Source organism: Lissotriton vulgaris, chromosome 10 (assembly GCF_964263255.1).
Source record: "Lissotriton vulgaris chromosome 10, aLisVul1.2, whole genome shotgun sequence".
Lineage (NCBI taxonomy): Eukaryota > Metazoa > Chordata > Amphibia > Caudata > Salamandridae > Lissotriton > Lissotriton vulgaris.
Genome location: NC_141698.1, coordinates 970,702,287 through 970,717,421, shown reverse-complemented (window position 1 = coordinate 970,717,421; position 15,135 = coordinate 970,702,287). Strand labels below are relative to the sequence as shown.

Here is a 15,135-nt window from a genome sequence, read left to right as displayed (position 1 = left end):
CAAAGTGTTAGTAACTTATTTTTAACAAAAGTAGGTAGCCGGCAATTGGAGCATATTATGGTGTTTTCAAATGGAAAGTCGTACCCTCGACTTAATTTGTTTTTGAGGCAAAATATTGCATAAACTGGTCTAGATCCTCTTTTGCTGAGAGATTTGGTTTGGAAAAGACAAGTGTACACATCACACTTACTCTCAATTCCAAAATAGTAGAAGACTGAATTTCCTTATAATTGTTACTTTCTTCCTTTTTCCCCTTCCCTGCCGCAACAAAGAAAGGGCACATATCAGCCAGAGAAGGATAGACAGCAGGGTAGGGCATGAAGCCTGTAGTCTGACAAAATCCCTATAATAGCACAAGCATTGCCATCTGGGCTAGTGAGCACCTTCATGAGTGGCCTGGGGTTTAATGTCTCTGCCAAGCAACGTAATTAATATGTAGATCACACAGCTGACCCTAATGTGGCTGAATCTGCAGAGTACAGCAATAGGCAAGCCCACTCAATTATTAACGAAGATTCTTTCCCTGCAGTGGGAAGAAAACATGCACTTATTGCACTGGTATATTCTATATAGGTACCCTATATCGGCTCAGGAAACACTGCAACCTTTCACCTATATCCTTCCCTAAATAACGGTGCACAGGGACTGACCTTTTACCTAGATACGACACGACATTCAGAAAGCGGATTTTTCCCTGGTTCGAAACTCAATCATTATGCATGAGGCTTCTTGGAAGCACAGCAGGACTGACATCAGGACAAACATCTCCTGTATATTATCTATGTATAAGGTTCAAGCCCTACGTCATCGTTTTAGGCCTACACAGTAACATAGCAAGATAGGCCCCCTGGGGAGACCTGCAGGTATATATACATCATGTCTTGCTTAGAGAGACAGAGGAGACCGTAACTTCCCGGCTGACACACTGACCAGAGACGCTGAGGTTCCTGCATGCAGATACTCTAGCTAGCAGTGGTCTAACATCCCTCGCGGAGTGTCGAACTCGAGACCAGGATGGGGTATCATATTCTCTCCTTTCTCAGGTAATGGGGCTGACTAGACCTTAGAGGGATTCTTTGCATAACACCTACACAAATGCTGAGTACATTTAGGTATATCTAGTTAGGGGGGGCACCGTAGGAGTATGCACTTTCTTATCATGTATTTTATGTACTTGTATACATTCATGATTACTGCAAGATGGTAGAGTATTGCCATCGCTTTACTTTTGAGGTACTGATAATGATATATCTCTGCTACTGTCTAATGGTTGTAACAGCAAATCATGTTTTACACGAGAATAACAACTGTTCAATAAATCCTTATTAAAACGCCCAGATGGTTTATTCTGTGTATCTCTGCGGGAAACAAAGTGAGCACAAGTGACTGAGCGAAAAGTATTATATTGTTTCCACGATCCTGGGGATCAGGGTTGTCATGTTACGAGGTTTCCAGAAACTATTCTCTCCCCAATAAGAGGAGATTCTAGTGGCACTGTGAGCTAGCTAATGCAAACAGGCTAACATATCTGGTGGGGGTGCTTGGAACCAGTCTGCCACCAATCCCACAGTTTATGTTATCCGAACGCGCTGATCCTGTATAGGATATATAGGAACTACACAACAGCACAGGTTTTAAGTTTTTCTTTCTTTTAATTTCAAAGGCACGACTAGGTTACTCATGATGAAATAGACCAATTGCTAACAACCTCTGGTCTTTCTCATGGTCACATTTAGTCCTTTATCAGTTTCTATATTTATAGCAGTAGACACCCAGTCTATTGTGAGATTTGGAGTCACCCGTTACTATGTTATGCTCCCCACCTTCTTAGGATTGCGATATTCCGTTTTTTTTATATCAATGTTACTCTTCCCGGTATCATTTATCTAGTAAGAGTATCTGGGTTTTTTCCCAAATAATTGTACTTTTTCTCCTTACGCTCCATCTCCCTTATTGGCTATTCTCATAAAGTTTTTTGCTTAATTTTTGCCACCTACAGGGCCACATTAGGATTTTCTCCTGGGCGTTCTATCATATTGCCAGTGTACACATTTTTTTTTTAAATCGATATTTCTCTATTGGTTTACTACAGGTGTGCCTTTCCCATGCTACAGTTTCTACATAGAGCCTACTCTTATTATAGAATTTCTCCGGAGGTTGTAATTATTTCAGGTGTACATGCAGTTCGTCACCTGCATATAATGCATTTAATCCATTTGCTATGAACATTCTGAGTTTAATTATATATTTGGATTTGTGTAATCCTCTGGTTCTGTTACCTCATCTCTTTGTTTGGGGCTTGGTTTTTAGCAAAAAAAATCAAATATTCTGTGTTACTTTCACGTTGTTGTCCAAAGTGTTTTTGCCATAGCCGAAACATATTCTTTGTTCTTTATGACAGGCATTAACTGACATGTTGAGCTGCCCACACAGCTCAGTTTACAAGCTCTCAAATACCTAGCATGCCTTCTATAAATTATAAGCGTAACTAGAGGGAGGTGAAAGCAAATAGGTAAGTGGAGCTTTATTCCATCTTCCACTTCTAAACTGGCAGAAGAAGGGATGAACCAAAAGGAGCTGGAGGGACTGGAATGTTCCAACATGGTGAAGGAAAGGAAAAATACATAGTTCATGGATAACATTAAGAGCAAATTATAACTGTAATCTTAGATTTTGTAACGCAAACAGTTGAGAGTTTGCACAAAATGCGTGACAGCAAATCCTAGATTGGAGGGTGTCATATAAATGAGAATATTTGACACAAAGAATGAATCCCACTTCACAAACTGCAGCTGTGTGAATCCCTTGCAGATCTAGCCTCAGCAGCTACTTCATCTTCCTGCTACTGCAAAGGGATATCACCGAGATCATATAAGAGCTTTCACAGCTTGTCCTGATGAAAGACCCTCCAAAGATTCTCACTATTACACACCTTAATTCCCCGCATCCTATCTGCAGAGGAGGGCAGGACACAGATGTATGATGACAGTGAAAAAGAAATCTAGTCAGAGAAGAAAGCACGGAAAGAAATACCCAAATGAAGTGAGAAACGAGGAGACAAATATGAGTGGAGAGGGATAAGTGAAAATGTTGGAACAGAAAGAAGAGACAGAGGAGAAAAGGGAGAAAAGAGGGGGGAGAGGCAGTCATAAAAGGGGTGGGTGGCAGGCAGATACTGTGGAAAGAGACAAACTGAAAAAAAAACAGTGAGGCGGAAAGAAACAACTCGAGCAAGCATTAATGACAGACAATGAGAGAGAGTTAATGACAGTTGTGTGAAGAAATAAATAACAAGAAAAAACATGATTTTTATTGAGAGAAGGAGAACTTGTCCAAATAAGAGTTAACAAAAATGAACCAGGAAGAAAAGGGAGAAAAAGAAGAATAAAGAGGTATATAAACTGGAATAAACAAGCGAAACAACTGCATGGGGGACAGATTTGAGGGCAAAAACGGCAGATAAAATGGGAATAATGGGTGAACAAACTGACGGAATTGGATCAGGAGATCAGGAATGAAGATGTAAGGACAAGAATGCATGAAGAAACAATAACCGTGGTAAGAAGACAAGTGAAAAGAGCAAATTAGAGGGAAGCAAGGGAGTGCAAGAGATAAAGGAGATGGATGGGTGGAGGAAAAGGAAGGAATGGTAAAAGACATTGAGGACTGAAAGACGAGAAAAGAATATGCAAAAATAGTAGCGCGCAGGATAAACAATGGAGTGAGCCATAAACAAGAGATGGAGAACGACCAAGAGACAGCACACCACGAAGAGAGATAGCATACACGTTTATCACATGTCCTATGTTCACTCAAGGTGTCTTCAGATGGAGATGCGTGGGTCTTCCAGTGGAGACGGAGGAGGTCGTAATGCTTTGGTAGCTAAAATTCATGACTTAAGCTTTTTTCGTGTGACCACCAAAATACTGATTATTGCTTGGGTTCCCCCAATATTCTCTGCATGGTTTCTGGAGATGCAGCAGATCTGCTATTCTAAAAAGTGGTGGGTAAAGTATATTGAAAGGCAATGCCACTTTGATCAGCAAAGAGCCAAGTGTAACACATTTATGACCCAAAGACCTATTTATCTCCCATTATAACCATCAACAGTATTTCTTTTCTTCTGTTTTGCCGACCTTTTACACTTACTGCGTTTGTTAATGATTGTATTTAGGTTATATTGTCTGTAGGGTTTTATTAAGTTTCCATAGTATAGTTTGGTTTATAAGCTGCTTAAACAACAATATATAAAAGGAAAGAGGGAAAATATAGAGGGTGACAGGAGTGGAGAAAAATAACTACAGACTTAGGCGGGAGAGAGGGCTAAAGCAAGGACAAAGAAATGAGAGAAATAAATAAGACACTGATCAATTAGGGGACTAAATAAGATGAGATAAGTGTGGGGAAAGCCAGTGGGGAGGGATAGTAGATCTGGGTAATGAATAGGCTAAAAAATGGCGAGAGAAGTTTAGAAAGAAGCAGTGCGGGAGGCGGTAGAGAGGGGTGGAGTACATATCTGTCACCAATGTATCCGTAACCTCTTGACTCAAAACATAGGTTCATAAGAGTAGCAGTGGCATGTACCCTTATGATAAGTAGAAGATGCATGTATTTTACAGTGAAACCAATGACTTTGATATGTACTTGGTGGTATCGTGCACGTAAATTTCTATGAATGTTTATAATAAAATAATTACGCTACATATTCAATCTGCCAATCATGAGTTTTGATTTAAGGTCATGCCGCAGAGACGCATCCTTGGCCCGATACACAGAAAAAGCAGTTCAAGCATTGTCTTTATCCTACAATTACCGTCAAATCAGTAGTGAGTAACCGAAGGCTTGATCATTATTCACAAATTCTTTACATATCCTTGGAAGCTTTCAGTTGATTATTCATGCAGCTGGCAATGGAAACTCAACAGCATTGAACGCTTGTATAAGGAGAAACTCTGGTTAATCCAGCCAGATGGATACAAAACAATTCGAAATCAGCACAGAGAAATATTTCTGGGTCAACGAAAATCCACCTTCTATTTTTAGCCCTGTATCTCACGTACCATCATCACTCTTGCTCTCAATTTTTGTACAGTCGGGTGACACGGATATGGTCCACATCTGTTAAGGTGTAACTCTGGCTCACTGGGATTTACTTCTTCTAATTGTTCTTTGGCTCCATATTAACTGGACGGTTAACCACTTACTGGGTGCAAGATAACCAATCAGCCAATGGCGGTCTGAATTGTCAGATATGCTTCTATTAATACCAGCTCCTTTCTAATTAAAACAGATGACTGATAAATATGATGCTAACACTTTATTCTTTCAACTATGCACATTCAGAGAATGTCAAGCAATGTGTGCATCATTATCTTCAGCTATTTAATTGCCGGACCTGCATCTCAAAGTAAGATCTCAAAGGGCATTCAACAAATTACTGTGAGGCAGATATACTGCAGCAAGCATCTTGATTAACACAATCTGGCTGGAATGTTATTGTCTACTTCGGGTAGCACAACTATTAAATAATTATCTGAACAACATTATTTCTTTGCAATTTTACAGTGGAGCATGTCAGCAGGTATTGGAATGTAGACATCGCCCTTGTCCACAGGAATATTAGACCGAAAGCCTCCTGAATTTGTTGCAAGTTTCTGTTAGAAGACTGAATTTTAGGAGAATTTGTGTCGTTTCTCCTTGACTTATACTGTTCTCCTCAAAGCGGTGATGAAGAGTCCAAACTACAAGCTAAACCAGCTAACACGGCCACTATTTCAATTTAACCACACATAAACCCGATCAGAACCCAGAATCTCATATACTCAGCTACTGCAATACCAAGTACTCAAGTCTACACAAAAACAGAGGCTGAAATTCAAAGAGAACAGAACAAAGTAGCTAAAGCGTTCTTAAACTTAAAAATGCAGAAAAATGTTAGCTTAAGCCTGGCTGTCATGAAATGACTTTTCAGCGAAAGTAGGAATATATTTCAAAGTCCTACCAACCACCCGCAAACCCTGCTGTGGAAAACGCTCTGACTACCTTCTAAAAACACCACCATGCAACAAACCATCCTGTTCACTCAAAAGCATGCGGGGCTGATAAAGCAACAGGGGGGAAAACACATAGGTGATGAGACTGGACCAATTAAAAAAATATATATATGTTTCAAAGACTCAGAAAAAAGCTAAAAGCATGCTTTTCACACAAGCACTCGGACAGGGTGTCTAGTAAGAAGCACCACCACACCCTACAGTATTGGAGGGAGGGCTGGGCCACAAAAAAGATCCATAACTGAGCAAACAGTCTAGCAGAAGGTGCAACATAAAATACCTGCCATGAGTTCCAACACAAGAACGGAACATGATTCTCACAGAAGGCTAACACTAAAAAACAGCAGATAGATGGAACGATAGGAAAACAGTATTGTTTAAATCACCAGAATGGCCTCCAAATTTTCAAAAGCCAATGATTTTAGCTCTGTATAGAATACCATGCAAGAACTTAACAGCTTAACGTCTGCCCTTGGGTGTTTTTAAATTAGGTTCTCATGATCTCTATTTTGCTATGGCTACAACAAGAAGCTTTAAAGAATAAATACATTGCTGGAAATGAATGCCATGTGATATCTCAGTCTTGTATTAACTAGGCATACAAATTGAAGAACAGTGTTTCAGGTTGTTTATCAGAACAGGCTCAAACTTCGAGACTCGAGCATGAATGGAAAAAAACACAGGAGAAAAGAGTGGAATTGTAATTTAATGTCAGGCCTAGTTATCCTTCCCAGCTATTCACCACCTCCTCATGGACCATCTGCATGAATTTCTTTCATGGGTCTAGTTTTCTGAATCCAAACTTTCCTGACTTCAACTTCATGGAGTTCCATTATCATTTTTGCAGCTAAGGCCAGTTTCCAAAGCAACCCCTCCGCTGAACCCTTGCTGGAGTGAATCCGAGGAGGCTTCCAACGTCAGCCTCAACATCCAGCCTGTAGATCGAGCCTCCCAAGTGCTACAGGTTTCCTACTTTGTAAAGCTTAAATCTTGAAAAGCGTATTATGGTAGACGGGGATAACTGTCATGAGCCATTGCTGCCACTAACCAATATGAACTTAGGGGTCTTGCGTCTAGGGGCAGGCAGACCCTTTCGGCCATCCGGGGCAGGCAGACCCTTTCGGCCATCCATAAAGTTTCAAACGAGAATGGAATCTTTGGTTGTATAGCTCTTACCACTGCCACCCATCCAAATCACTGGATACCACACCCGTTTTATAGGTATGCGTCTATTAATGCGGTATCTATTTGCCACTGACTTATTAATTAAAAATATATATATATATAAACCATATCTAGGGTATTATGATTTTAGAAGTTCTCTATGAAACAGTAGCATTCAGACATCAAGGCCCAAAGAACTGACTGAAGTGCATTTGCAAACCAGATTTGAGATTGCAACTCTCGGCTCATGCAGTCTCTACATACGAACGCAAGTTCACAAACAAATCAACACATTTTAGACAGTTAAAACTGCTTCCAACATCTTCTTCCAAAGCCAAAGTGGTATCAACATTAGAATGGACTGCAACTTTAAAAGCTCAAATTGTGCATAAGACCCAGTGGTTCGAGAAACCAACCTGCTTCATTGAAGGAGGCTGCCATGGAATTCAACACACTGTCTCTAAACAAGCACTGCTACTAGCTGAGAGATGGTATACGATACTTTATTTAGAAGACACTAAAATAAAAACAAAATCCAATCTGGAATCCACAAAAATCTTTGAACAATGGCATGGTGTCTAGAGAAAGAAGTCTCAACAGCTCACTTCTGAAAACACCTTCCACCTGAATGTAATCAATGTATTTATGATATGCTCTTTATATATTCATTCTGAGCAGGGCCAGACAGATCTGACACAACATCACCAAAGAAATTACATACAGCGTGACAGATTCAATATGGATACAGTACTTTAAATATAGAGATAAGTGTTGTTGGGAAACATGGGGGACCTTTAACAGAGAACCTCACTTCTGATAATTGCTTATTTTAAAGAGTTCGTGCATTTTATCTTGGACTGTATAATTTTTATTATTTTATTTTATTTTATATTCTTCTATAGCGCAAGAATAGACCCCCGAAGGGGTATCTCCGCGCTTTGCCAGTAAGTGAATCCTCAGATGTTGAGTGAAGAGGAGAATGGAGTATTTAGAGAGAGAGATTATTTCAGTTAACGGGGAATAGATGTGTTTTCAAGACCTTGCGAAAGGTCAGATGATTGGTCAGTGTCCTTATCTCAAAAGGCAGAGAGTTCCAGAGCTTTGGTCCAAGGTGGGCTAGGGCTCGCCCCCCTTGTCTGGCCTTCTTAATTCTGGGCACCTGCAGAAGTTGTTGGTTCATAGAGCGCAGGATACGCCCAGGGGCATAAGGCAGGAAGATGTTGGCCAGATATTTAGGGCTTTTACCTATCACACTTTTGTGAATTGTGCATAGGGTCTTAAATTGCACTCGTTTTCTCACTGGTAACCAATGAAGTTTGGTCAGCAGGGGAAGGGAGGGAGTCCTAGGGGGGGCATTAAGGACTAACCTAGCTGCCGTATTTTGGATTACTTGCAGTTTTTTGATCTGCCCTTCATTTGCTCCCAAAAGAAGGCCGTTGCAGTAATCCACTCTGCTGATGATTAATGCCTGCACTAGTGTTTTTCTATGGCAGTCTGGCAGGTAGGGAAACACTCTCCTTAGCATACCGATGGCTCGGAAACAGGTGCTTGCCACCTAGTTTACGTGGTCCTTGTAGGTAAGTGTTTGATCTATTAACACTCCTAGATTTCTCACTGTGTTTTTAGGGCTAGGGACGGGGCCTAATTCCAGGGGCCACCAGTCCGGTGTCCAGTGTGTTGTTGCTTGTCCAAACAACATGACCTCCGTTTTTCCTATATTGCATTGGAGGCAATTTGCTGACATCCAAGCAGATATTGCTCTCATTCCCTCTGCGAAAGATTTTTTTATCGCAGGTGTCAGATCTTTAAAGGGAAAGAGGAGTTGGGTGTCGTCAGCGTACGACACTGGTGTAAACCCAAATGATCTTGCTAGGTTGGCTAGGGGAGCCACATACACATTGAAAAGTGTAGGGCTTAAACAGGAGCCCTGTGGCACTCCCTTATTGAGCTCCCTATGGATGGATTTGTGGGAGCCCAGCCTAACCTCTTGAGAGCGTCCTGACAGAAAGCTTTCCATCCATGCCAATGCCGTGCCCTCCAAACCTACGTCTTTTAGTCGCTCAAGAAGCACTTTGTGAGACACCGTATCGAAGGCGGCGGAGAGATCCAACAGCACCAGAATCATAGAATTGCCCCCATCCAGTGCCATTCTGATGTCATTGGTCACTGTTTGGAGGGCAGATTCGGTGCTGTGGTTTGGCCTGAACCCAGATTGGGAATAGTCCAGGCCCTCCGTCTAAATAAATATGATAAAGTCATATCACCATCCTAAAAGGATAGGAGTTTAACTAATTCAAATCAGATTTTCAACCTCCCGCTACGTTTTAGGTTTGCAGTGTTCGCCCAAGTTAATTGTCTAACATTAGCGAGTCTGAAGACCAGAACACTAGTGTGAATGCATAAGAACTGCTTAAAATGAGATATACTTCCCCACCATTAAGAGCAGAACAGCTGGAACATCATACTGAGTCAATGAAATAGGTGGTCCCGAACCCAGCATCAGTCCTCCGGCTAACCGGGGCTCTATAGCGCTTCGTCAAAAATGGGAACAAATAACCAGATTAAAGGCGCTAGGCCAGGGCAATGAGAGGATTTGATGTTGACTTTTTATACATGTAATGTCATGTTTTATGTCTTATGTTTTTTTTCTGCTATATGGTGATATATATATATATATATATATATACACCGAATAAAGCATTTTGAACTTGAGACTCTGAATGTGCATTCTTAGTCATGGAAGAACAATGTCGCTGCCTTGGGACCCTTTCTGTAACCGGGGTTAAAGGTCGGAAAGAACACAAGAGCTTGAGAAGAGCTTTCAAGAAAGAAGGCGCCCACGCTAGACTTTGAAAGAAGCGCTAAAATAAACCTTTCGGGTCCTTCTTTCATGGGCTATTAAACCGACACACTACATTCTTTCACTTTCGTCGCCGTAGACGATTTGATTAAAAACACAAACCCTGCTTATGCCTCTCACCTTGCCAGCCAAGAACGTTGGCGCTACTATTAAAAGCAATGTGTAGACATTTACAACGTCTGCCGAGAGAGCATGTGGTCGCAGGCTTTCAGATACTCCAAATTTAGAGCAAGGGTAGAGAGGACTGCTGGATTTATGCAGATAGGGCGACTGCGTCATGGTAAGTAGAACATACAGTACAAACCTCAGCGCGACGCCCAGATGTTTATATCTGATTATATCCACGCCCACGGGCACAAATAGTGAAATGTGTGCTTCCGGGAGGGTGAAGTTAGCAACATTGAAATGATTTTGAAAACCTGCTGCCTGCCCTTGGTGCATGCGTGTTACCAGGGCAGGTCATGTGATTTCAGCTCTACATCAGCAAAGAGTAACTACCAAACGTCTGGTGAAGCCGCGAGCACCTTGACGTGGAGAAGTCACGTGCTGGGATATAAAAACTCTTAAGACAGTGTATCATGAACGTCAACCCCCCGCCCCCCTCCAGAGGCTGCGTGGACAAGCTGAGGTGACTCTCGTGATTCTGGCGTTAAACAGCTGAAACTTGTACCCATCGAACAAAATGTAAAACTGCTCAAAAAAATGTCATATGACCATGTGGTACAAGCAGGCTCTGCGTCACCGAGCCACGCAGGGAGGTGACTTTCAGGAAACTCACCGGCCTTTTGTCCTTTTCAACGACAACGTGTCATTATCTGATAACAGAGATGGAACTAATCATTTAAACGGACCAGAAACGTACTCCACGAGGCTTTTAAAGGGCAATTTGTGAATCAATGGCATCCCCTACGAAAATTAAATTATTATGTATACACATACACACACAGGGCCCTGGACAAAACAGGCCCTCCCGTGGGGTATCTCCCAGCATCCGTGGGGGCCCAAGGGCCTTCGCCTAGCTCTCTAACAGACGCATAGCCTTATATATATATATATATATATATATATATATATATATATATATATATATACAGTAGTAAACCTGCCACCCATTCCACAACAGGAAGAAAGGTGAGGGTTCGAGTCAATTCTATAACACAGTGCGGCCCAGTTTAATATGTTGTGAACTGCAGTGCTTTAAATTGAATTATAGAAGTGCAGGTACCCAGTACCGGACAGTACCTGCCCAGTTAAAGCACTGCCCCCCACCCTCTCCCAGTCCACATAGGCTAGCGATACTAGATCTGACATCCTAAAAATACCCGCGGTAAAACAACCCCGACTGTCTATCGGGAGATCTCTCGCGAAGCTGTTCTGGAGATTAGAAGTGAAACCCAAGCATGACATGGGCACCGGCCGAACCTGGCCCTGTGGTAAAGTGACCCAGGGCGCCAGTCTAGGGTATCACTTAAAGGTACAGAGCACCACAGCAAAGGGCCAGGTGCTTATCAGGTGTCACTCACCTCATCTCACTCACTTGACCAGGAGTGTCCAACCTAGGGCCCAGGGAGCACGTTCCAGCAAAGAAATTCGCGATATTTGTTCACAATTGCATTGAAATGCAGCTAAACTAAATGCGCATCTCTTACATAGTCGATGGTTAATCTGGAAATGGAGCATTACGCTGGCCCACCTGGACCAACACAGAAACACAAGACAAACCACAGGAGCTTGAACAACCAGTGCTTATTGCGAGTCTTACTCGCCTCCGATAATCCCACTTTATTGGTACATTGACGTCCTTGCCTTGAAGTCGTAATTAACTTTATTAATGAACACAGAGACTCATTCGGTGATGTTCAACCTCATATCTTTAAATGTCAGGCCCAACAAAATTGTTTACATTACCTTCCAACTGGTCAAGAGTCTGTGCTCCAATGCGTCATAGCTGATCACAGATGCAATCAAAACCTTTAGTTAAATGACAGGAATAAGCAGATGTGGGGGATTGTGCTGACTCACCCTGTGCTCCCCTCTGATCATTGCTAGAATTTGAAGGAAGCCATGTTCTGAGAAAAACTACAAGGCAGTCCAAAATCACCACCACTTTAACAACTTTATTTCAATAAAGCTTCCAAACAAAAAAAATGGAGCCCATTGACTGTTCCACTTAACATGCCATCCGTGTGATATGCCTAATAATTTAGGGTTTAATAATAGGTATTAAACTCTGGCCTGCTCAATGCTCATCATGCCCCGAATCAATAGTCCTTTTCACGGGAGGTCTTTGAAGTTCACGTAAACATAACGTTTCTCAAACCATTCCTCTAAGCAGGACAACAACCCATCTCTCTGTCAGCACACACAGGGTAGCTAAGGAGGCCCAAGGCACGGGCTTGGCCCCCTACCCTCTGCTCTCTCGGACCATGGGGGGTCACAGCAGATGCACCCAGAGTCACAGAGAAGTAAATAAATGCAAGAAAAGACAGGGGAAGATGCAGGCATTGTTTGGGTGTGTGGCAGGAAATGCCCAAGACAGAGCTGAAGCAGGAAGGTGCAGCATTAGAGGATACAGATGAGTTGGGGGAGGGGGTGGGGAGGGGAGGGGGACGTGAGGGACACTTGAGGGTGGAAAGAAAGAAGGGAAAAAAAGACAGCATGAAAAGAAATCCGCGAAGGAGATGCGTCAGAGAACTTAAGTAGGCTGAACGGTAAGGCGAACTCCGATGTAAACGTTTCAAAACCAACGAGACACTGATCAAATCATAAAAAGAAAGACATTAAATAACATAAGTTTTGGGGTAAGAATTAAATGGTAAAACAAGACAAAGTAGGGTGGGACAAGTAGCGGAGAGACTACATGAGTAGAAAAGAAGGCTGAGTAAAAAAAGAAGGCTAAGAGACAAAGAGTGAAACTTAAGGAAAAACAACAGAGGGTATAAATGAAAGAGAGAAATAGGGAGCATAAAATGAGTTAAAGGAGAGAAGACATGAGGTAAGAAAGGGAAGGATGGAGGGGAGATCATGGGGGGGGGGTGTAAAAAAAGGAAGGAAGGAAGGATGTGGGAGCAAAGGAAGGAAACGAGATAAAACAGGTATAGGGCACACTGAATGTGTCCACGAACTGGGGGAATTAAGATAACGTGTGCATGTTGATAAATAGACATTGGTAGGGGCTATTTGAAGGCACACATAGGATCGCAACTACATACTCGTCTGGAAACAAGAGGAAGGGATGCTGGGAATAGGGACAATGGTAACAGTGCAGAGCATGGAGCCAGGCAGGAAGAGGCAATGAATGGAAGGAAAGGTGGGGGACATAAAGGGAACGACTGCACAGGGAAAGGAGGGTGTGGCGACACTCACTATATACAGGAGGTTTAACGCGCAGAGCGAGTTCTTGGAGCAGTGGAAGCCTCCGCAAACCATCTTGAGTCCGCCGGTGTCCCCACGCAAGAAATTAACCTGCTCCGGTCTCTTAACGAGGGCTTCCCCTGTGTCCTCGTCCAAGGCGCGAATGTGTGCTCAGTGCAACCGCGTGGCACACGGCGGGGCCCGTGGGAGCAGCTGTCACCACGCGCAGGGGAGCGGGTACTCTTTCAAGAGTCTGCCCAGCCAGTGCAGCCGCCTCCAGGCTCCCGGATCCGCTGCCGCAGCCAGGAGGAGGAGGAAAGGGCGGGGCCAGCCGCAGAACCCTGAGGCCATGCGCGTTCGCGCCTTCTGATTGGGCCAACGCAGCCTCAACAAAGGTAGATATGCAAATAACAGAAAGGAGAAAGAGGGGGTGATGGGCAAGGAATGGCAGTGACGTCACCGCATGGCGCTGACAGCACAGGTGAGTCAGAGCTGCATAGGATGGTGACACAGCAGAAGGTCCGTGGACTGTGCGCACACCTTAGCATTTACTGTAAGGATTGAAAGGCTCTTATTGGACAGTGAGCAGGCAGTTTGTATGCCTGACAAGCCTTTCATGCGAAGAACAGTGAGGTATTTCACGTAGAAGCTTTTCGCCAAGTGTTACATGAGCGTCAGGCAATATATTGATTTCGAATGTTGAGAGTGGAGCTTGGCCATTGAAAGACTCCAGCCCAGCCCAAGATGACCCTCCCCTCACTCAAGAATAGCAATAAAGAGCAAATAAAGCTCAGCGGACCTGTTTGCGTTGTTTATGCCATGCACTTTTAGAATGTGCAGTAGTTATTAAGAAAGGCATAAACCATATCTAGAACACAAGGAGTTGCACTCAGGAAGTGAGATATGATAGAGCGGAAATATCATTTCATTTGTAGAGGTGCACCATGACCATGTTTAGAATGAACCCACATATAATCTTGAAACTGTATTCACGTGAAGTGTTAGAATTGTGAAATGTAATACCATAACTATCTAACGTATTTTAGGTTATTGTTATGTCATGTTACCAGGGCTTCTGTAGAGCGCACAGCTACTCGGCTGAGTGTCCCGGCACTAGGTGAGTGTGACGGGCTGGTTTAGATCAGACAGCGCAGTCTATTACTGGAACAACCAGGTCTTTGAGGCCTTCCTGAAAGGGAAGAGATGATGCGTCTGTTTCAGAGTAAGCGGCATGCAGGTACAAGTTTGGCAACTTGTACCTGAAAAGATCGTCCTCCTATTCGAGAACGGAGGAACACAGGGGTGCTTACTAGCGACAGGGACGAGGAAAGCAGAGGGCACCGTGGATGATAGAGCTGGACTCTTTTCCTAAGATAGGGGGCTCCGGTGTCATGTAGGTCCTTAAAGGCCAGAACAAGAGCTTTGAAATGGCTCCTCTTGCAGATCGAGAGCCAATGAAGAGAATTCAAGTGGGGAGACATCCGCGTCCTGGGGCTGAGTAAAAGAATGGCCCTTGCTGTGGCGTTTTGGACCACCTGGAGGTGGAAGAGTAGGTATTCCGGTAGTCCAAGGTATTATATATTTACATAATCCAACATAGATCCAATCAGGACCTGAACCAATGTTTTCCTTTGGGGGACCTGGAGAAGGGGCAGGAACTGTTTCAGCATTTTAAGGAAGCCGAAACATTGTCCTGCTACTGCT

General features: G+C 43.1%; 1 protein-coding gene across 1 annotated transcript in view; it reads right to left on the bottom strand.

The window, feature by feature from the left end:
- TSPAN13 (tetraspanin 13) overlaps positions 1-13,977 on the bottom strand; it is a 141,374-nt gene extending 127,397 nt beyond the window's left edge. Inside the window, exon 1 of the mRNA XM_086941973.1 lies at positions 13,444-13,977. Within this exon, the coding sequence (XP_086798099.1) occupies positions 13,444-13,506 (63 nt within the window). The 5' untranslated portion in view covers positions 13,507-13,977. The remainder of the gene's footprint in view (positions 1-13,443) is intronic.
- Positions 13,978-15,135: the final 1,158 nt, after the last annotated feature.